This window comes from Octodon degus, unplaced genomic scaffold (assembly GCF_000260255.1).
Source record: "Octodon degus isolate 3935 unplaced genomic scaffold, OctDeg1.0 scaffold00024, whole genome shotgun sequence".
NCBI lineage: Eukaryota > Metazoa > Chordata > Mammalia > Rodentia > Octodontidae > Octodon > Octodon degus.
The window spans coordinates 16,808,049-16,832,711 of NW_004524600.1; the positions used below are offsets into that span (position 1 = coordinate 16,808,049).

General features: G+C 41.6%; 1 protein-coding gene across 4 annotated transcripts in view; it reads right to left on the reverse strand.

The window, feature by feature from the left end:
* Nucleotides 1-11,663: 11,663 nt before the first annotated feature.
* Nucleotides 11,664-24,663, reverse strand: part of Hivep2 (human immunodeficiency virus type I enhancer binding protein 2) — a 194,829-nt gene continuing 181,829 nt past the window's right edge. For all 4 annotated transcript variants that reach the window (XM_004628548.3, XM_023712167.1, XM_023712169.1 and 1 more), the window contains exons 8-10: nucleotides 22,148-22,249; nucleotides 20,335-21,233; nucleotides 11,664-14,115 (exon numbers count right to left, since the gene is read on the reverse strand). In XM_004628548.3, coding sequence (XP_004628605.1) covers nucleotides 13,291-14,115; nucleotides 20,335-21,233; nucleotides 22,148-22,249 — 1,826 coding nt within the window. In that variant the 3' untranslated portion in view covers nucleotides 11,664-13,290. The remainder of the gene's footprint in view (nucleotides 14,116-20,334; nucleotides 21,234-22,147; nucleotides 22,250-24,663) is intronic.

Genomic DNA, 24,663 nt, shown 5'->3' on the forward strand with positions numbered 1-24,663 from the left:
ATCCTCTGGAGTGCAGACAATAGAGGACCAATGCTTTGTATCTTTAAAAGTCTTCAGGGCTGGTGAGATGGCTCAGTGGTCTAAGGCACCTACTTAGAACAAGCTGTACAAGATGTAGCTAAGGTGCAGGGACCACGGTTCAATCCCCCAGCACTACATGCCAGCCAGCCCCACCCTCTGGTGGGCTGAGCTGGCCACACACACACACATAAATCGCGCCTGTAATCCCAGGTCTTGGGAGACTGTAAACAGGCAGATCACTATGAGTCTGATCTAGTAGTGAGACCCTGTGCACCCTGTAGACCCTTCCCTAAAATGCAAAAAGAAAAATAAAAAAAACAGTGATGGAAACAGAAAAAGAGAGGGGGCAAGATAGCTCAGCAGGCTAAGCACCTGCTTGGGCAAGTGCAGGGGACCGGGGTTCAATCCCCAGCACCACAGGCCATGTCAGCCCTGCCCCTGTGTGTGCTGAGCCAGCCAGTGAGACCAGGCATGGTTGTGCAAGCCTGTAATCCCAGCTCTGGGGAGGCTGAAGACAGGAGGATCACTGCGAGTCCGAGCTGCATAGTGAGACCCTGTACCAAATATGTTAAAAAAGAAAAGAAACAGCAAAAGATTTGTGCCTGAAACCTTGGAGAAAATATATGGCTGATATAAATGATTTTAGTCTTGTGCAATTCCCAAACGCTGGACGTCGTATAATGCATCCAAAACAGAGGGAACATTTTCCAGGATAATACTGGGAAAGAAAGAAATCCACATTCCACAGTACCACTCCTGCCCATTCTTGCCACCCTTCCCCACTGAGCAGGCTTTGTTTACATTAGTGTTTATAGTTACCAGCTGGCCTCAAACCAGTTATTTGCATTCTAAGAGCTCTCTCATGGTTAAAGAATGTGAAAGGAAGGTTTCTGTGGTGATGTTTTCATTTTCAAATTAAGGTGTAGTTGATTAATCTATCCATCTCATGTAAATGTGGATGACTAACGGAGAAGCACAGGCTGTTAGAAAAGTTAGTAACTATTCATGTTGTAATTTTTCTTGGGCATGTTTGTTTGTTTGTTTGTTTTGTTTAGGGAAGACAGGACAGAAAAATTATTATTTGGGGGGGGGCAGCTGGAAGATGCCTTGAGGGCATTTCTGGTTTGACGTGAGTATCTGGGTTCGAACCACAGCATCTTGCGTGTGAGTGCTTTGTTTAAGCAGGCACTTAAACAACTGAGTTAATGGGCAGGCCCCCCAGAAAACTTATTTGTATTGATGACATTCATTTTTACCAGCCCTACCCAGAGCCTTAAAAAAAAAATGACAGTACCTGCCTATGTAATTTGCATTTTATTGAAGACTAGTTGTGCTGATTTGGTTCTTCACCCAAATTCTAGAAATGCAGAGAATCTTAAACAATATGATTAGAACTACTGAGTGGTCAATTTTTACATTTTATTTTTTTTATTTTTTCCATTAATTTTATTGATAAACAAATAGCAATGAGTCAGTTTCAAATCAAATTGGTAGGACAGTTTCAATAATTAACACATTGCATACATTCTTCCTAGTGGTTAATTGCTGTACAAGATGCGGACATGATACCCTATTTACAAACACCATTAGAACAAATCCCTCTATTCATTAAGAGAATGTAACTATATATCTATCCTAACCACTTTGAATACACAGATACAAATTTGACTTTCATCTGTATCCTCTTTTTTGGTTAATTCCTGTTATTTGAATATTATAGGTGTGTTAACTCAGCAAAATATTCTAAAAGAGTCCAGTAGCCCATAATAGTATTGGGTCTTCCACTTGACTGGCAATGTCAGAAATTGTTCACCTGAGTCCCCAACATAACAGCATGGCTTTACTTCTAATACTTCGCTTTTATACTTTTCTGCTGAATGATTAAGACCAAGATAAAGCAGGACCTATGCAAGAAGAGTTGTAGCTTTTGGGTCTGATAAGGTCAGTGAAATCCCCTTAGGATTTATCCTGAGACCCTGTACCTCAGATTGTAGAACCTTTGTCAGTGTCAGCCATGTGGATGAGTCACGGCCACTGCTTGGCCAATGTGCTCGCTGTGAAAGCCTGAGAGAATGTTTTCTCTCCATGTGACTCTCCTTAGGCACACTCTACATCATCGATCACTTTCCTCTTTGGCCCCATAATCTCCTTGATCAGAAAATTTGGGACACTACTGAGTTACATGACGTTACAGTACAAGTTCTCATATGTTCTAAGTCTTAATTGACCTTGGAAGGCTAGGGTCAAAATGTTGGCTTTCTTTGCAGCCCTCCTTTTTCTCTAATTCTGGTCTGCAAACTTAGGTTGTTAACCATCCAGAAGACAAGCTTATTGTTATTACCATACAACTTAGGCTGTTAAGCTTAACCTCACTATCTATCTGCATATCAAACATCTTTGGCATAACAGGGAACAGGTATTTTTCATCAAGTATTGATATGTTGAACTTTAAGTCCCTACAGAATATGATCAAAAAACATTTAAAAATTAGACTTGAGTGATTAATTTTTCAATGTAAAAGGATCCTGAAAATTTGATACATAACATTTTAAATATTTTAACTGAATAATTTTTTATCTTAATAATTTTTGGTACCCAGGTATTTGCCATCTTTTGGTGAGGCATAATGCACCATTTTTCCTCTGACAGTGGGTATGTTTGGAGATCCAGTTAGTTAATTTAAATATAACTCAAATAGAACTCTTTGCCCAAATTCTTATTTCACTTTCTTTACAGATGAATTGGAATTTAAAGACAAGAACTAGTTGGAGGGCAACACTAAATTTTATTATTTTTTGATTGCCCACACATAACTCAATGGTATTTTTTTTTGCCAACTTAGCCTGCCCTGGGGGCAGGGCTGGCGCAGCATGTGGTGCCAGGGATCGAACTGTGGGCATGTAGTTGGTACACTCATTAGGATCTACACAGAAATGCAAATGCTTAACAATTTGACTAAAATTTTCTGTAATCTTTAGCTGCAATAAATGATTTTATTACATATAATACATAAAAATAAGTATGCATTACATATATACATGAAAATAAGTAAGCCAACAAAATAGCTCAGTGGACTGAGCACCTACTTAGGCAAGCACCGGCACTGGGGTTCGTTCCCCAGTACCACATGCCACACCACCCACACCCCGAGGTGTGCTAAGCCAGCCACTGAGACCAGGCATGGTAGCGCATGCCTGTAATCCTAGAGTGGGGGAGGCTGAAGCAGGAGGATCACTACAAGTCCAAGCTGCATAGTAAGGCCATGTATCAAAGATATTTTTGAAAAGTAAGTATGAAATAGGTAAGATTTCATTACAAATTTCTTTCCTGTTATTTACACAGTTAGGGTACCATATTGAAAATTGTTATATGAAAAGGGTAAAAAAAAAATATATATATATATACATATATATATTAAGAAGAGGTATTAGACCTCTTCTTAATATATATACAACCACAAAATAAAAAAAGAGGGGAATAGAGTCTTATTTTTATAGACTAATATATTCATGTAAGCACTGAACGAGATAGTTTATACCTTACATATGATAGACTTTCATTTATGCCCCGTACTGTTACTGATACAGTATGAAGAGCCACAGATCCAAGCATTCTGTTTGTCTGTTGTTTTCTGTGTCCCATAGACCTTCCACACCCAGGAAGGCTGTGTCACCAAGCTGAGCCCACGTGTTCCAAACCTGCCTCTGGCTGGGCCCCAACCTTGTGTCATCTTCAGCTCATCTCCAGAACTTTGCTTTCCTCAAAGAGCCCTGCATCTAATAAACCACTGTGCCTGGATTCTCTGTCCTCCCCGTACTTCGGGTCCAACTTCTACCTTGAGCACAGTATTTCAGATCACCCGCATGGGTATAGCTACCTGGTCGATCTCAGTGGGACTCTCATCCCCTGAGATTTATCATCTCACCTCTACCACTCAACAGAAATACTGTGAACTGCATGTACACTTGCAAGGTTTCTGATACCAAAAAAAATAAACATGAGAAACCAATTTAAACAATTTTAATTCACCAAGTAAATTCAAAATAATATTTTAAACTGGTATCACGGTAAAAACTAAGGAGATACTGGATATCCTCCCTGTTTAATGTCTTCACATTTGGCATTTATTTTCTATGAATGGCACAAATCAATTTGAATCAGTCCCATTTCAAAAGCTCCACAGCTTCCTATAGACTTAGCTCTTATATTGAATGGTGTAATCCACAGTAGAGTTCTTCGGCTCACTAAACTGCAAATCTGATCACAGGATTTCCCACCTAGCAACCTCTAATAACATCTTTAGATTAATGCCTAGATTCCTAAAAAGAGTCTCCATGGTCGTGCAAGACCTTATTTTTGTTCACTCCCTAGCTTTATCTATTCTTATCCCCTCCTGGCACTCCACAGTCTTTACATTTTTGGTGTAGAATTTGTGCTAGGGTCCCCCAAACATTCCACTCTTTCCTCTGGTGGAATCTTTCCAGTGGGCTTCCAGGACTAGTGAGCTTATTTGTGTTTTGCTTTCACCTGCCCATTCTCACCCGCTAGACACCCACACACAATTTCAGCCCTGATTAACAGTCTCTTGTTAAGGCTTTTGTCCCCTTGCAGCAACTCCCTCTATAAACTTGTGTTCTGTCTTCAATGCTCCCATGCTCGTATGCAGTCTTGCCTCCTGAGCTTTGCTAGCAGAGTGGTCAGTCAACAAATAAAAGAAATGGGAGTTTCCTTTGAAAGCTCACAACTATAAATCAATATCAAATGCATAATGAAATAACAGAATAAACAATTCTGGAATCACAGACCTGGTTTTGAAATTCAGCGACATAACCAAGGGCGAGTTATGTAGGTCATGTTCCTTTCTTACAACGGTGAGAATGAGCAGGGTAGTACAGTGTTCCTAGCACCTACCTCATGTCTTGGACATGCACTGTGTTTCCTGGCTAAGAACTCAGATAACTGAGCAGCAGCAGAAATACCAAGATCTTACCAGAAATCTCTGGGCATTTGAATTAGAACCTTCTCTGTCATGTAGACAATGATAGTCCCAGGGGAAGGCAGCTGAGGTGGCAGATATTTGAATATTAGGATATTTAAATTGGATGTTAAGATATTTAAATTAGGTAGTTGGCTATCCAAATCCGGACATTTAAGTTAATTTGGTCTTTAACATAAGCAACAAAGTGTTATCTTTTGGGGACTTTAAGGTTACTCTGGGGTGTGTTAAGGAATGTGGGGCTTTTTAATGTTGTGAATGTCATTAGTTCGGTGAGTCTGCTGCCCTTCACTAGTGCTCAGTGTGTAAATTTCTGTTAAACTAGGTCTGACCATGTGGCTGGGCTTGAAATGAGTTAGGAAATATGCTGCTGTCCATTATGAATTAGGTTTCTGTACCAATATTAAATGGTCATACCCTGCATCCATGGTTTGTCATGAATGAACTTTTCTCATGCATGATTATGGGGCAAGTCATGCATCTATTTTCGTGTGTCAGAGAAGTTAGTTACTCAAGTAATTTTCTGATGGGCTTATCTCTCCTTGAGAGAGCCAAAGCTGTCCAAGTTTTGTCAAGGTGCAGTTTCTTAACTTCTTTGTGTAGCTGGTTTGGCTCAGGATGGCACGAATTTCCATTTCCTTTCTTGCAAGAGGAAAGCAGTCATTGGCCTTCAGAGGAAAAGTAGGTTCTTGGTGAAGGAGGCTTTCTCCAAGGAGTGAAAAATCTACAGTATGAATTTTTTACTTACAACCAAATAGAAACGGGAAAGAGAATTCATGGCTAATGAGTCCACAGAGCAGAGGGGTGGAGGAAGAAAACTTCACTGCACACGCTCCCTTTCACCTCCCCTGTTGTTACCACAGTTAGAGGAATGGCCCTGCTGCACTATGACTTCAGGACAGAACCCTAGGCTGGCTCCCTCTTCTGTTTTCCTCTGGTTTACTTGCCTGTAGTCAGCTGGAGAGAAAGGCAGGACCTTCAGTTCATGGCCAGAAGCTGTCTCCACACAGATCATCTTCCTGTGCAAAAGCAGGAGGTAGAGATCGCTTGGTGACTGGCACCGCTGGTGAGAGGGGTATGGGTTTGCACCGCTTCCTTCCTGCATCACCACAGCACACCTCAGCCGGTGAGAGGAGTGGCCTAGACGCCTGCAGGAACACCACTGATGCAGTAGGACCCTGAATAAGCACACAGGATGGACAGATGCAACCAGAGGCATGGGATTATCCCATACAGCATTAAATCCACGACTCAGCAGCTGGCCCTGACGGAGAAATCCAGTCAACCGGCCCCTCCGACTGCCTCAGTGGGACCCGGCGATGGGGAAACACCAGCCATTGGGGCTCACAGATGGACAGGAGACACTAGCAGGGTGGTAAGTCAGGTGAACCAGTGCTGAGGGACAGTGTTTAGAGACAGACATGTGGAATAGAAGCCCCAGATAAGCCTAGCACCCCCATTTAAATTAAATTAATCTTGTTTTATTTTTATTTGTATCTTGCTTTATTTTCCTTTTTCTCAATTTTTTCTTTATTTTTTCTTTTTTATTATTTATTCATTTGTTTAATACAAGGTCTCACTACACAATTCAGACTCATAGTGATCCTCCTGTCTCAGGCTCCCCAGTGCTGGAACTAGAGGTGTGTGCCACCAAGCCTGGTTTCAGGAGCAGGCACAGTACACGGAGGGGCTCACAGGGCATGTGCTACCAGGGACTGAACTCCATCCTTCCATTTGCCATGCAGGTGCTGGGACTGCTGAGCTATCTCCCCAGCCCCCACTTTTTTCTTTCTTTGTCTTCTTTTAGTTCTTCCAATCTGCTTTTTCATCATTTTTTTTTTTTCTATTACAGAGGTTGCACTGAACTTTTCAGCTTTTTGTCTTTTTATATACTCATGAAATTGTGTGATTTTTTTTTCCATTTTGTCTTGGAGAATATGACCAGATCACTATTACCATCTGATACATCCTTAGGTACTTCAGCAGTTATTCTACATTCTAAAATATTTTCATTAACATGACTGTAATGAATTAACACCTATTTTTGTTCCACTGAAATGAAATTTTATTCATATCAAACCATATTTATTAACCTTACATTTCAGCAAGGTTCAAAGCTTGAAGCACAAAACACACCAGCAATGTAACGCTCGCTGTGAAGTACGTGGAGGTCCTCAGCGGAAGAAGATAAAATCTGTTTGTTGGATGTTCCTGAATATGACCTTAGTTTTTGTTAAGGTCATATTCAGGAATATGACCATCAGAGAATTCCAGGAAATCAAAGTTTGGAACCTTCTCCTAATTATGGTCAAAGCACAGTTTGTTTATTTACTTACTTATCTATTTATTTTTATTAATTATTTATTATCATTTATTATTTTCATTTGTGAATTTGATGCAGCGTCTCACTACACAGCTCAGACTCAGACTCGTGGTGATGCTCCTGTCTTCAGCCTCCCCAGTGCTGAGATTACAGGCGTGGGCCACCACGCCTGGACTCGCTCGCAGCTCCGTGCACCCTGCGGGTGGGGCTGTCTCATCATGAGGGACTGAGGCTCAAACCTTGGTCCCTGTACTTGCCGAAGCAGGCGCTTAGTCCACTGCACTATTTCACCAACCCAAGGCACATTTTAATGGCAAATAAAATTATCTCTGCCATTTTCCTTAGTGCTACCTGCTGCATGACTAAATCTAGCTTGTTATTGCAGATAGAGTATAGCGAAGGCATATTATTCTCCACATTCAAAAATCAGCGCTAACTTACGTTCTGCATAATGACAAACAACACCTGGAGAAAAAAAATCTATAAAGTGGTGAAGTAGATGCAACTATATTTAACAACATAGTCTAAGCTAATAATAACCTGGAATACCCAGGGGAAAAAGGGTTTGGTGTTTCTTGTATTATTTTACAGTATTCAACCCCAAAAATATTCTCTGTAAATTTATTGCAAGTATGATGCTGATCTAAGTGAGATGAACATAAACAATTGGAAACTTATTTAAGCAAATCTGGATAGAGAGTTGGGAAGTGTCTTTTTAGCCTCGGTCCTGCAATGAATCCTCTATTTCTCTTTGAAAGCTTCATCTAATCTCCCTGGACCAGAGGCTTTGGAGTATTTATAAATGACAAGTTAGTTTATTTTATTTTTTATTTTTTGTAATTTTATGTATTTAGTACAGATTCTTACTGCGCAGATCAGACTCATAGCTATCCTCCTGTTTCAGCCTCCCCAGCACTGGGATTACAGGTGTGCACCACAACACCCGTTTTCAGTGGTCAGCTGGATGCACCAGTGCAAGGCTGGCATGGTATGTGATGGTCGGGATCCAACCCGGGTCCCTGAACTTACCAGGCAGGAGCTTAGACCACTGAGCTATCTCTCCAACCTGTTAGTTTAACAATATCTGATTGCCTAATAATAAACCTGCTCTTAGGGCCAGCCAGATATCTCAGCAGATTAAAGTGGCTGCTTAAGAAAAATCAGGGGCTGGGCATGATTTTGATCCCATGTGTGCCCTGCCAGCCCTGGCCCTGGGCATGCTGAGATGGCCGTTCAGACTGGGCGTGGTGACACACGCCTATAATCCCAGCACTTGGGAAGCTGAAAAGCAGGAACAAAGAATCAGTACAAGTCCAATCTGTGTAGTGAGATGCTGTACTAAATACATAAAAATAAATAATAATCCTGTTCTTAATACACAAACACACACACACACACACACACACACACACCACAAAGATGTTCTTAAGATTTGGCTTTCTAAAACTTAGTGGAGAAAGCTTATGATAATTGATTTCCAAAATATTTTGGAAATAATTATTTCCAAAATGCCACGAGATGATGCATCACTTGGTGCAGCTTACAAGATGTGCTGTGACCTCAAGCACATTTCGCCGGTTCCCCTGTCCTTGCCCACCTTTGGATGCTGTTTTTCTCTCCCATGCCTTGGGATACCCTGAGGGACTTCATCTAATTTAGCACTCTCAGCACGACTGAGTGACAAGAGCTGGCAAACACATCTCTGGCCATTCATGTCTGAGGCTGGGCTTATTCTGATGTCCAAGAGGATTATTTTCTTTACCTCGATCTTGCACAGGCCTTCCTCTGTGGGTTGACACAATTCTTGTTCCACTGCCCAAGTTAAAACTTACAATCCTTTTCATCCCTAACACCAAGTCAGTCCAGCCTAGTTGTTATCAATTTCTCTTCGATCGGCAAAACTGTCCCTTCTTTCCCAAGTGCCCTTCCTCGGTGGCTAGTGACCCTGCCTTTTTTCTCTCATGGATGTGTTGTCACTTTGCAATTCTTCCAAGTGCTCTGTCTCCATTCTCTCTCCTCTGAACTCATTTTCTTTATTGTATGTGGTCAGATGGGACTTTTTATTTTCACAATAATGCTGACAATATCACAGCAAGGCCATTTTCTTGCTGTCATCTTTCTTTGCCTCCCTCATTGATTGTACAGCCAGGTAGGAGGAATAAATATAGAAACTGGACTCTGGCTTTTCAGTTTATCTGTCACCCCATATACAGCCATGGAGCTGGTACCATCTTGCTTTTCATCATTTACTGCTTCACAATTCTGGATCAACCAACACTTCTTTTACCTTTTTGAAACAATTGCCAAAAAAACCATACATGTATGTTTACAAGATGGATAAGGCCATTGTTCTAAGAATTTCCATCAGGTTTTTTGTTTTGTTTTGTTTTTTGTAGTACTGGGGATTGAACTTCCATCAGGTTTTTGAAAATAGCAGTTAATGTGTAGAAATCTCACCCTGACTAACTCTATGCTGATATCTGTGAACTAAGCAACTACGTTGAGGACAGTAATATGTCTAAAACCATGACCGAAATACCTGTTATTTTAGTCTCCTAAATGTGTACCATTTCTAATGTATCAACTAGCACTATATTCTTTAAAGTAAAATTTTTAAAGGTAATAAGAGAATATGAGGAGAGAAATTTAAGATTTCTTGAAAGCATGTGGTAACATTCAATCATACCTCCCGTCTTGTGTAACTATATCTGTTAATCTGAGCAACAGATTTCACAATAAATACATCAACCACTGTTAATTAGCTACTCTTGTTTTGAAAATCTGTAATGTATGTAGTTGTTACCCTGTTTCTGTCTTTGCTTTTGCTTTTCTTGCTCGTTTTTATTCTTCAAAATAAAATTATATAAAAAAATAAAACAAATGCCTTCTCCACTAGGAGCTAAAACTCTAAGAAAGCAGACTTTCTTTCGTAGCACTGTTCACCCAGGATACAAAATTGTACCCCACGTAGGTGATGAAAAAGTATGTTGAAAGAGTTAATCAAGGGGCCAGAGAGATGGCTCAGTAGAATAAGTGCTTCCCTGGTAAGCCTAAGGGCCTGAGTTCAATCCCCAGGTCCGGAAAAAAAAAAAAAAAGTTAATCAGTGCATTGCACCAAGGTTGCATTCCAGGGCAACATTGGCGATGCGGTCTCCCACTGTGTATCCTAAGCAGGATGACTGCTTTCTCCTTTGTGATTACAGAACAAGCCAAACGTGCACCTACTAGAACACTAACATCGTATTATGTGCATTGTCTCCCACAGCGCCTCTCCAGTTTACTGGAGCTCCATGCCAGACCTCCTCTTCCTCATTCTAAGTGCTTGCTGTTGCATCATCTGATACGAGGCTCTTGAAAACTCTCTGCAGGATAAGTGAGTATATGAGTGGTGAATTAGGTAAAGCAAAGAAGGATCACACACATGTGCAAAAACTATGCACATCAATGATGAGTAAGACACAAATGTCATCTCACATGTAATCAAAATGTTTCAAGGACTCTTCTTGGTAAAAGACAGACCCAAAGCTGGCAGGTTGTGTTGACCTTTAATTCCCCTTTGTAAAGCATAATTCAAAGACACTCTAACTTATAAGATAAAATAGCTAAATTGTAAATCTACCAATTGGAGATTTTTATAATGGAAATACTGAGATTTTTGACCATCTGTGAGCTTCTCCTTTCATCATTAAAAGTGTTCTACTCTTTGTAATAGGAGAACTATGATTCACAGTTATTTCCCAGTAGGTTTCAATTGGATTTTTGGCGTTAGGCATCTCAGCAAAACTAAAGAAGAGATTTCCCCAGTGGAATTTCAGGTGTCTGCACACTGACAGAAAACCAGAAAGAAATGAGAACTTATTTGATTCATGGCTCTTTCCAGATACAATACGTATTGCCCGTGCTCAGGCTTGGGCTGGGATGAATTCATTTCTAAGGCCTGCACCGTGGGGACCACTGACTGTTCTCATCAGATGATCTCTGGGGGCCAATGGCTTATCTTCTCAGTGGTAAAAAGCATTCACACTCAATGTGACTGAAGGTGGGCACGCCTAGCAGCTCTATACACAGATGGCTTTCTGCTAGAGTCAAAGTTCTTTTTTTATGTATTTAGTACAGGGTCTCACTGCACAGATGAGACTCATAGTTATCCTCCTGTTTTCAGCCTCCCAAGTGCTGGGATTACAGGCGTGCACCACCATGTGTCATTTGCCTCCTCAACGTCCCCCAGGTGTGGGGCCAGCACAGCATCAAGGTTCTTTCAGGAGAAAAAAAAAAAGTAAATTGAAATATAAACCAACACGTAAGAACTAGACACCTCAAGCATGTAATTGTACATTTATTTCTCTTTTTAAAGAACACTCCTTAATGTAATTCATTATACAAACTTGGTTTCACAGAATTATAATCCACTATATAGCACAAAGATAACCTAGTCGAGTGTGTGCACACACGTGTGTGCGTGTGCACATGTTGCTGCTTCCCCTCCCTCTGCTCTGCTCTTCTGGACCTACCAAGACTCTTGCAATCTTCAACATGAATCCAAAGCCATTCTGAATGTTACATGTAAAAGACTTCCTCTGCCCAAACGTTCTTTTCTCTTGAAACCCCCTCTTCTCCTTTGCCCCGAGATAGCTAGGAGCGTGACACTCTCCCCCTATTCAAAAGGGGAAGATGACTTCCCCTAGTGCTGACGTCAACCCCATTACCTTATGGACAGGCTCCCAGGAGGAGCAGGGAGCAGGTCTCCAGCCATGTTCTGCACTTGCACACCCAACCCTCAGAGTCCAAGCATGACCCTTCCCTGTGGCCTTAGCTCCCCCCACTGTCCTGTGCAGAAAGAACTAAGGAGATGTCTCAGCCCAGGTCTTCTCTGTGGGCAGCGCACAGCACTGCCCGCCAAGCCACCGGGCCGGCCGATAACCAAGCTCTATAGTCCCATGTTCTTTGTCACTGTAATTTTGAAAGACACCCTAGCATAGGTCTGTGGCAACCTAGTGTCCAACTGAGTTACATAAAATTGTACCAGTGATGCACTTGTACATATTTACATGGGGCGGAATGTTTTCCCATATTTTTAGATGAGTATATAGATCAACATGTTCACATAAGACCAAATACTTTTAATATTATTTATAACTGATTTATAAAGCTTTGAAAAAACTCACAATAGCACATGGTTTACTTTAATGCTTTACGGTACTATCAGTTTAAAACCACAATCAGCTCTTAAATTATAGTCAATCCAGCAAACAAGAGACAAAAAAATTTACAAGGGTTAAGAACTGACTGATACATCCTTTATCTTTTGTAACTAATGCATAAGTGCAGAATAAGATACTCTAATTTAAATATCTTGTTTACAATGTACATTTTTGTTCTAGTTATGCAACAGTAAATCCCATGCTTCACATAGAAAAGCAATCCACAACATTAAGAAAAAATGTACAATTTATGAAACAAAGTAAATAAATATTAGTATTACAGAATCAGAGCTGTACATAAAAGCTGTTCAGTTTTTGTCATATAAAAATATGTTTTAGTGCAACCTCACATATATATTGATGCTGTTTTGCTTTACATCATTTAGATCCAAGTGTCCAAAAAAGGAAAGAAATTACATTTATTACAAAGCAGATACACAAATTCTAAAATATGTACAGATTACTGCTAAAAAATGCTTATAAGAATATAAGCAAAGTAAAGAAAAGGCACAAACATCTGTACAATTTTAAAAGTACCAGACCCAATAGGTTAATTTCAAATTTTTGTTTTGGTCAGGCTCATGATGACTTGTTAATTTACCTAATTCCTTTGAAATAACAAAAGTATATATAATAGCAAACTACCGTAACTTAGGACAGGCATACTACAAACTTGATTACTTCTATTTCTAGAAAAACAAAAACAAAAAGGGGAAAATGTGGAAATGAAAGTCTCCATGCATCTCAGATCAATGTAGTTGACTCTTTTCCAATGAAGATTCGTTGCTTTCCTCTGTGCTTAAAGACAATTCCTTGCTGCTGGAAAAGTCTAACTGTTTCTCATCCACGTGACTCTTGCTGTAAAATGTGGAGTGAGTTAATGCAGTCTGTGCTGTACCAAAATTGTCCTTTTCACCATCATGCAAGTCAGGGTGGGCAGCTGAGGTACAGGGCTGAGCTGGCTCAGACCCACTAAAGTGTCTAATGCTAACATGTGCGCTTTCTAAGGGTTTGGGGAGGGGCTCCTGCCCCCGTGCTGGCTGATCAGCTCCAAGCAGAGCTGCCTCTTCTGTGGCAATCCGAAGAGAGGCAATGGCTTTTGTGCAAGTCTGTATGTTCTCCTCCTGTTCTCTCTCTGTTGCATTGAGGCTGTCTTCGGAAGTGCTCTGCTTCATCAAGAGCCGAGGGGAGGAGGGAGTGCTAGGTAGACCAGATGACGGCAGAATGTGAAGCGCTCGTTTCTCGTGCTGACTTGGAGAAGCATAGGGATCCTTCCCAAAGGGTTCCCTGGGTGCCCCTTTCTTCTCCACGGAGCTCTCCACCCGCAGAGGCGATGTGGGTGGAGGAGGTAAGCCGGAAAGGGCCGGCGGCACAGAGTGAACCATTTGGATACCACCAACTGGCACCATGGGGATAGGAGCTCGCACTTGTTGCTGAGAGTGGAGCGGAAGATGACTGAAGACATGGTCGTTAGGACCCTCAGGGAAAAGGCTGGAGCCTTGATGTCCATAAGCACCTTCTCGGTCTCCATAGAGACTGAAATAAGGAACCTGAGGTAATCCTCTCCTTAAATTCTGCAAAGGAAAACAAAGAGCACAAAATTCAGAACCCGCTGCTCTCTACTCCTACGTCAAACACACGCACACATGTGCGCACACACGTGCAGCTCATTACACCTAGGCAGGATTTACCACTGAATCCTTTATCCATCTTCCCTGTCTCAAAACAAAAGCAATTCCTCAGCTGTGTCATTTCTAATCCTCCAATGAAGGTGATGGCCAATGAAAAATTACTTTGAGTTTTAAGCAACAAGGAGATAGAGCATTCAGTGCATTTTCCATGTGGTAAAGAAACATGTTTCTGTCCTGTTTTCCTTGTAAGAGACAGCGAAAAGAAAATAAAAAAATAACCACCAGAAAGGGTTTACCAAGGGGGGGGGGAAACCATTAATAAACCCTAGTGGTAAGAGTTTTAAACTTAAAAAAAAATCATTTACTTATACATTGTGTTGATTTTTAAGATATTTTTTTCTTAATGCTTGATGGGTACACATGCAGTAAAAATGGCCCAAAATTTGGTATGAACACAGAAGGAATGGCGAGATGGTGGTGAGCCCCATGACTGGCCTCTTGTACGGAAGACACTGGTGCAAATGGTAGGCTCCTGCTCACGAAGGAGACATGCAATATGGAAGACCAGTTTCCTCCTCAAATCACAAACAGAGACCATTGCTTCTGACCGCAGTGACTGCTTTTGTAAGGAAACTACCCATCGGAGTAGCTGTGAAGACGAAACATTCCAAACAGCTAGCAATTCAGATTCAACACATCCAAAGATAAGCACATTCTACTTTCTCAGTTGACGTCATTATTTTCACTTAAATAGTTTCTTAAGAATTAATGAATTAAGGATACTTAAAATAGGAGGTTAGGATTCCAGATTTCATGGTCTCTATCCTGAAAACAAATAATTTATTTTCTATGCTTGTTTATGTGGCAAAATACAACTCAGGTTGTCCAACTATAAGTTTTAAAGAAATTAGCAAATGTTTAACTACTGTGATTCATTCTCTTAATGGACTATCGTTTAAAAGAAATTCCACTGTTTTCTTATTTTAAGAATGTAAGACAGGCACAAACCAGTCAAGAAGAGTAGTGATCCAGTGGAGAGAGGGGGAAAAAAGTGTTCCAATTCATTTCAAAAATGCTTCAGTTCTGAAACGTGAGGTAATCTCTATACCATAAGGCCGCCTCCAGTTCTATTCAGACTGTGAGGCAGGCTCAGAAACCATGAATTATGCATTATCTCTGCTTCTCTGAGCTGCACTTGGCATTTACCCTGCTCTGGGCTAAATCTTTTTTTTTTATTTTTTTTATTTTTAAATATTTTTTATTTTTTAAAGGGAGTACAAAATAGTATTAAAACAGAAAAAACTGCAAGTGATACAGAATTTCACTAAGCAAAATAATATGAATTTCACAGTATTTGTTGTAATGCATAGTGTTGTCTTCAAATTAGTTGTTCCTGTTACCAGATACATGCCTGCAAATTTGGAAGAAGATGGGCTAAATCTTATTCAAGCTAGAAACAAATGATTTATCTTAGAAGTGCAGGTAAAACAGTGTCATCACCAACCCTGTAATCACCAGGACCTCATAAGCTAGGAAAGATGGGAATTCTATAGTACAAGAATCATTAAAAAAAAAAAATGCTGCACACACACACACCTCTTTGTATGTCTCCTTTATCAAACACCAGCTAAGGTGGAAGAATTCTCACACCTACAGTAACAATCTATGAAGATAATGAAATAAAGGTTCCTTTAATCATAGTTATCACAGATTCAAAGTCAAAAATGAAATGTGGCTTGACAATTTTTCCATTTTACTTTTGGCTGCTATTTCGTGATATCCATGGCAACCACCTCATCAGAATGTGGACTGTAAGAGAACCACAGAAGGGGTAGGCAGAAGTCACCAGGTAGTGACTTAAGATCCCCAACTCCAGGTTGACAAAGGGAGTGAAGAAATTTCCTCTAAAGCTGGAACACATTTAATATGTTATGCTGTAAAGTCAGTAAAATCTTGTGAATTAAGTTTTCAAATTCAGACTTTCCCTGACCAGAAATGAGGATGCCATCAAAAAGGTACAAGTACAGAAGTAAACTTTCCACGGTGTAGCTACTTCCACCTCTCCTTATGCCCATACCTGCTGCTTCCTTTGGTTCAAACTTCCATGTTGGACTCCACGTAAGTTTTCTCTACTTTTGTTTTTATTCCATTAGCCAATCCTCTTGTTTTATAATTTGAGTCTCATCATAATGTGATGGACAAATTCTAATCTTACTTAAATCTTACAAGATTTGCAAGGGAAAACTGAAAGCTGAGTTCAACTGCAGATCATGCTAAGCCTACATGCATACATTTTGTGTGCACATGCTACATATATATTTATACAGACATGTATCCCCTACACAATATATATTTCCTCATCCATCTTTTCAATAGGGTGTCCATAAGGTCTTCTGGAAGCCTGAGAGGGAGGTAGGGGAACAAATGCTTCCTTGGGGGCTGTGGGGAACTGCATGCATAAGCTGACAGGGAGAGGTGACCAGTCAGAGCTCAGTCACTGGTTGGGGACTGCAGAGAAGAAGTGGCCTTGATTTGAAACCTGTCCCATCAGTCCACTGCATTCTTTACAGCTAAAAGGTATGATGTTCTTGCAAGCACAAAACTCTATATAGCCCACTTGTGCAGCTGCCAGACCCTTAAAGACAGTAGCCCAGAAGAGAAGTGATGTCCTAAGACCACACAGACATCAAGGGACAGATTGAATGGTGAGCATTTCACACAGCACAATGTTTAGTCTACACAGACTTGTCTTCCTTTCTTTCTCTTTGTGGTAAGAATCTATTACAACTTTGACAATGGAAAAGGTACACTGGGCTTAAAAGAAAAAAGATCAGGCCAGAACTACAGTATTATTCCATCCTTGGCCTTGAGCTATGCGGAGGTGCTCAAAAATATTTTCAGAATGAATGAATAAAAGAATTTTCCCTTTTAATTCTATTTATCTGTCTTAAAATTAAAACTAACCAGAGAATTTCAGGGCAGAAATGGCAGTGTGGCAGGAGTTCTCAAGACACTCCTCTCCTCTAAACCTGCTCACCAGGGCTGTGAATCCAGACTAAGAAGACAATCAAGTCTTCTGCAATCCCAGAAGAGGTGGAGGTAGCTACAGGTGGGCTCCACAGCCCTGCACAACACACTCACCACTTCACGGATGCTCCAGAAATCTTAAGCAAAAAATGAGAGTACTGCTACCGGATTTCTATCGAAAAGGATTATCTTATTATTATTCCAATTTGGCATTTTCATACATTATTAGAGAGGGAGAAATCCTCAGCTATCACAACAAGCAGAAGAAACACCTTGCAGAGCACTGTCAGATCTGGTTTGCTCTGACCTGAGCATACTGTTTACATTATTGCAAAAAGATAATAACCTTCCCCTGCCCCTCAGACAGGTATGGAGGGAGCACAGTACAGGAAGTGCTTGGGCCTGCTGCCCCTGTTTTGTTTTGTTTAATTTTTTTTTTTTTTTGGAAAGATCTCTTGGGTTTTTTTTAAATTTTTTATTTATTTATTTTTTAAATTTGTGTGTGTGTGTGTGTGTGTGTGTGTGTGTGTGTGTGTGGCCAGCTCAGCCCACCAGGGGGGGGGGCTGGCTGGCATGTGGTGCTGGGGGATTGAACTGCGGTCCCTGTGCTTTGCTAAGCTTGTTCTAAGTAGGTGCTTTAGACCACTGAGTCATCTCACCAGCCCTGCTGCCCCTGTTTGATGGACGATTTCTAGGCCTGTTTCCTCATAAAAACAGCTGCTGCTTTTACACGGTGGTGTACTATTCTGCCACAAAGAAAGATAAACTTGAAGTATTTCCAGGCAAAGGGATGTACCTTGAGACCATCCTCTCAAGTGAAACAGACTGGGCACATGTGTTTCAATACTGCATTGTCTCTCTGGTGTGAGAAACCAAAAGGGGACATAAGGCCAAAATGAGTAACAGATATTGGGAAAAAGAAAGAAAATATTCAAATGGGAAGGGGAACAAGTGGGAATGGGGAGAATAGAAGGAAAAAATGGAAACAAAGCTTTTGTACATAAGGGAAAAGGGCCTAAGAGAGGGGAGGGGACTGTGGAAAAGAACCAAGATATATTACGTACAGGTACAAGTCCCTACGATGAATGTGACTGTTATGTACATCTACAGTGTACCAATAACATTAATTAAAAAGAGAATTAAGTGGGGTCACAGTCCAAACACTTCATCCATGGTAAAGTTTAACAGCTATTCAACAGATGAGGCAGTATTTTTTATATCTCTCTATGGATGAGCTGAGTTTTATATCACACTATACAGATGAGGTGGTATGTGAAAAATAATATCAAACAAAACAAAGAAATACGAAAAAGTAAAAAAATGCTACAAACTCAGCAATTACAGAAATCATTTTCAACAACTTTCTAATCCTCTGTCCCATAATTGCATGAATTCCTTCCGTCTGCACCTTGGATTCCTTTCCCAAGCTGACTGTGGACTGAGACACTTTTTTTCTAGCAGTACTTCACACGTAGGACTTCTTCTCTTTGACTGCAGTGGGCTGAGTATGTCTCACCACATCACACAGACCACAGGGAACCTGCCTAACCAGTGATGGCACAGGACGGCAACGATACCAGGGCGAAGCTGCTCCGGCACTCAACAGCAGCACTGGTCTCCATGAGAGAAAGCATGTGACATTACCCCAGACCTGCCACCAGCAATGTGAAGGAATTATGGCTCTCTCTCTCTCTCTCTCTCTCTCTCTCTCTCTCTCTCTCTCTGTTTCTCTCTCTCTCTCTCTCTGCTCCAATGCATAAAACTGCTGAAGATCCTTCTTTCCTACTATGCAAAAACCTGCAGACATGCATCTCTTCTTGTTAGCTTGATTATTTATTAGTGGGGCAAATAATTCACTCTGAATTGCTGTGCATGTCTTCATAGGATTCCCGCAATTGAGGGGAAGTCAGTACGAAGCCTGTGAAAAGAGGGGGTTGGGGAAAGGAAGTGGAATCCAAGAAGGAGCTCTCCTAAAGTTTAAGACTGATAACAGGAGCTTATGCTTGAGGGAAGAAGGGTGGAGAGAGATCTGCCCATTAGCAGGAGTAAGATGGAGCTAGGAGCTGGCTGTGAGTCCACCACGAGTGGAGGACAGTGCTGGGTCAAAGGACAGAGCTGGAGCAAAGATGACAAAACGAACAGCCTCGACTGACATGGGAAACATTCAAAACAGGCGCCAGGGGCCCCAGCCTCTATCCACCCAAAGGGCACCACCTCATTCACTGTTTAGGGTCCCACACTCAGCGGGCCACAAAGTGCAGTAGAAGACAGCCTTTGCAACAGATTCGTGCTGAACCCGATGCCCAAAGGCAATCCATGACCCATCCCACTGCGACTTCCGACTTGCAGTTAGGATGAAGGCGGGTGGTAGGAGCCTCTGCTCACTCTCCCTCAGCCTCCCTGCCTTCCCACTCTCTTGGGACCCCACTTTCTCCCAGTAGTGTGTTACTGTCTGCTCATAGCTCCCCCAAGTTCCGCATGTGCATTCACTCTGATCAGGGTAATGAGGGCTTTAAAAAGAGCACGGTGGGCCAGGGAGACAGCTCAGCAGTCTACGCACCACCCTAGCAAGTGCAAAGACCCTGGTTCGATCCCCGCAATGCATGCTGGGCCACAGTGCTGGCCACCAAAACCGGGTGCGGTAGTGCACGCACACCTATAATCCCAGCGTTAGGAAGGCTGAAGCAGGAGGATCACTACAAGTCCGAGCAGCATAGCGAGATCCTACACCAGATAAATAAAAGATTTTAAAAACCCAAAGCAAACCAAACAAACAAAAAGGATGGAATCAGTCTTCACAGGTGAAGAGCGTGTATCATCATCCCAATCTGGGTCTCTGCACTACGACATTCCACACACTTCACCTTTTTTTCACACAGAGGTTTTTAACTCGCGTCAATAATTAGTTAAGCTCTGAGTCTTCAGAAGCCTCACCTGTCACAACGGGACACGCACTGCTGCTCTGATGCAGCAATGCCACTGGAGCAAGGCCACAGCCACACCACTGTCAGCAGCATGTGACAGGAGCACCTCCGTGTGAGGAGGGCCATGTGACAATGAATGCCACTAGCACGACATTGGAGGCTGCAAAGTGCTACGACTTACGTAGCAGGAAGAGAAAGAAGCTATACTTACAGGAGGCCCCAGTACAACTGGCTCTGCTTGCAAATACTGCCCCATGGAGAATGGTGGGTTAGGATATAAAGCCCTTCTGGGAGATGGCGTGCGTATGGTGGTCATGTATCTTTTCTCTCTTCTTGGAGACAGGTCTCTTCGTGCAGCGACGTCCTTCCCAGGAGACAACGGCCTCCTCGGGGACAAGTGCCTTCTTGGTGAAACATCTCTTTGGGACATCTCTCTTCTCAGTGCAGCTTCCTTTCTGGGTGACAGATGTCTCATGGGTGATAGATCTCTCCGAGGTGACAAGTGTCTTCTGGGTGACAGATCCCTTTTGGGTATCAGATACCTCTTTGGTGAATTATCTCGACAGGGTGATGAATCATATCCTGGTGAGGAATGGCGGCTTGAGGGCGAGAAGTCCCTCGGGGAAGAACTTGGCTCTGAAGACAGCAGCATGCCCTCCTCGTCCATGCCACTCGGGATGTCCAACCTGTCCTTGTCTGGTTCCGAGTCCGTACTTTTGCTCTGGAACAGCCTCTGATATTCTGTCCTTGGGGTCTCTTCACACGAGTCACTGGGCGTCAGGAGCTGAGTAACCTGAATACTCGGCAAAGTAACCAAGTAGCTGATCAACGAGGAGTGTCCCAGGGCACTGTCTGAAGGGACCCCATGGGGGATGGCACCCACATTCACAGGCAAGGAAGAGAACCGAGGCGGCTGAGGGCTGGTGCTTCTTGACCTTGTTTTCGGGGTCAAATCTCCCTGGTCATCAAAGTCATCATCCTCTTCATCTTCATCATCATTGTCATCTCCATCCTCGCCATCCGATTCCTCAGCATCTGAGAACTGGTGATCAGTGGAAATACTGGACATGCTATGCTTTTCAGCCGTTTTGTGCAAATCTTCCATATTTTCTGTAATGGGGGAACAAACATCACAGCGATCAGACACTGAAGTCAAGGACAGGAGCCTACTGATGCTCTGTCTCCTAACAAAAGCTTTCTTCAATCCTGTGGCCCCCAGAAACAGTTATGCCTCTCGATGCCTGCCACTTAGCCGTGCCCTGGTCCTGAGCTCTCAGGGTATCTACTGGGTTTCATCCTCAGCCTACAATAGGGATGTCACGGTCAGGTTTTATGACTCAAGACACCACACTACTCACAGAAAACCCTACAGGAATGAGTGTGAATAATCTTGATGCCATCTCTACTAGAGGAAAAGAAAAAACACAGCCTGTATCCTTAGGTTCAGACATAAACTTTTCTACTGTATCTTCTCTTAATAGGAATAAGGACACCTTAAAAAATGCTTTTAAAATTCCTCAAAATTCTCATAACACTTAGGGCCAGTGAAATAGCTCGGCAGACTAAAGCACCTGCTTAGGCAAGCTTAGGCAGGCACAGGGACCTGGGTTCGATCCCCAGCACCACATGCCACATCAGCCCCAGCCCCAGGGCAGGCTGAGCTGGCCACAGTCTGGGCGTAGTGGTGCACGCCTATAATCCCAGTGCTGGGGAGGCTGAAAAACAAGAGGATCACTATGAGTCCCGGCTGTGTAGTGAGACCCTGTAACAACCAAGTTTTTTAAAAAAAATTCCCGTAACACTTAAATCACTATCATAAAGTCAAGTGCAATTGTATGTCCTTCATGGTTCTAGGTAGAAGTTTTTACTCTTTGGCCTTTTCTCTCCCAAAGTCACAACTGAAATGCTTTAACGTCTCAAGCAGTACAAAGTATCGGATTTGCTTTCTATATTGAATATTCAATGTAATGAGTTTCTTAAAACTGTCAAACTTTTCTACCGCAGACAATTAAGTTGCAATTTACCTGTTTCCTCGGTTTCTGTGTCATCCACTGATGTCATTGAGACTCCCAACTCCAGGCATTTTTTCATATGTGCTTTAGATTTCATATGTTTTGTTAAGTTTCCTAGAAAACAGCCAGGGTGGAGGTGGTTATCAAAATGTAACAAATGTTCCAAAGCACGATGCGAAATGAACTCATCTGGATAACAGAGGTTTATTTCACCTTTGGCCTATTGCTTAAGAATAATCTGATTTCTGAAGATACTAATCTCTGAGAACTTTGCCCCAATCTCAGGTATTCTTTATCTTAACGGTGTGTGGAAGTACATGGTCACATCTTTTCAAGAGTAGTAAGCCTGGAGATCCCAGGCATTTCTGCCCAAGAAGGGATCTAATATTTATCAAAAGGACCAGACTCTCAGACTCCCCTCCACATCAACACAAGTTGGCTCACACAACCGGGAGAAACTGCAGAATGAAATATTCTCCACACAGCCAAAGGAGCCCAGGCCTTATTAGTGAGCAGACATAAACTCCAAGAATCCCCACTGGTCAGAAGAAAAAATACACACACCAACATGACAACCAGCCTTGTCACTGAATTCAAAGATCTGTAAAAACATTTAGCCCTTAGGGAGCTCTAATCCCACTATCTAGCATCTAAATGTTTGATCTGTCTCAGCAAACTGTCTAACTGTAGTTTCTAAAAATCTGGAGCAATAATACTCCCTTCTTATCTTGAGACTTTATCATTCTAAAAGAAAGGAACGTTTTTATGTCGAATATGTTGTAATACTAACAATTTACACAATTATTTTATATCTGTGTGCGTGTGCGCGTGCGCAAATCTACCTATATCTGTATGTTCACATAATTACTATATGGAATACAAGAAATGGTGAAAGCAGTAATCTAATCACCCTTAACTTGGTATCCCAGCCTGGAAGGGTGTCTTCTTATGTTAACAGCAAACTAAATATCCTTGCAAGGGGGACAGACTGTTCAGCAGGCTGAGTTTCCATTTAGATTTTAGGAATCCTGCTCTTAAAAATAAAGTTTTTCCTCTATTGATAATTTCTTTTGCTATGCAACAGCTTTTTAATAGAATGAAATCCCAGTTGTTGGTCCTAGTAGTATTTCCCACATGATTGGGGTTTTGTTCATGAAATCTTTGTCTATACCTATGTCTTGAAGTGTTTTACCCATGTTCTAGCAGCAGGGTTAGTGTTTCTGTTTAGATGTTTAGACATCTGATCCACTTTGACTTTAGGTTAGTAAGAGACCAAGGTTGGGGAGAGACATGGCTCTAGTTTAGTCTTCAGCACATGTGGAAGCCAGTTTTTCCAGCACCCTTCAAAAAAAAGAGGCTATCTTTCTTCCAGTGAATATGTTTGGCCTCTTCGTCAAAGTTAAGGTGGCTGAGTGTGTTTGGAGTTGTGTCTGCACATTCTAATCTGTTCCACTGATTCTCAGGTCTGGTTTTTTTTTGTTGTTGTTTTTCTTTTTTTTTTTTTTTTTTGCCAGTACCATGATGGTTTTGTTTGTCTGTTTGTTCTTTTTTTTTTTTTTTTTCTCTCCAAATGCCTTCAGGGCAGGTTTGGCTGGCTTGAGTTGTGGGGATTGAACCACAGCAACCTGAGCCTGACTGCTTTGTTGAAGCAGGCACTTAAAGAACTGAGCTAAGGGCAGGCCCCCATACCATGCTGTTTTTATCACAGTGACTTTGTAGTATAATTTCAGGTCAAGGATGTTATGCCTCCTGCCTTGCCTTTGTTGCCCAGGATTGCCTTTGCTATTCTAGGTCTGTTCTACTTCTAAATGTACTTTAGTTTTTAAAAAAATGAGCATCTGAGATGAATACACACTTCTCAGAGGAAGAATACAAAAAACAAATAAATATATGAAAAATGACCACCAGTCATTCAAGAGATACAAATTAAAACAATGCCATGATTCCATCTCACTTCAGAAAGAACTGCAATTATTGAGACATCAACTAATAACAAATGCTGGCGAGACTGTAGGGAAAAACCCTTTTCCAGTGCTGGTGGGAGTGCAGACTGGAGCAACCACTGTAGAAATCAGTGTGGAGATTCCTCAAAAAAAAAAAAAAAAAACACTAGTATTAGAGGTCCCATCTGAGCACTGCTGTGGAGCTTTCTGGAAGAATTAAAACCATCATATCACAGCAATAAATGTGTACCAATGTTTATATTATCACAGTTTGAAATAGCTAAATCTGGTATTTTGTTGTATGGGTTTTTTTTGTTTGTTTTGTTTTTTTTTGTACCAGGGATTGAACTCAGGACCTTATGCTTGCCAGGCAGGCATTTATGCTGCTGAGCTATCTCCCTGGCCCTATAATAGCTAGATCTTGGAAATAATTCAAATGCCCATCAAGTGAGGAGTGGTTAAAAAAAGATGTGGGGTTTTATATACATACACAATGGCATACTACTCAGCTATAAAGAAGGATAAACTTGAGGCATTCCTAGGTAAATGGATGTATCTTGAGAACATACTCTTAAGTGAAATAAA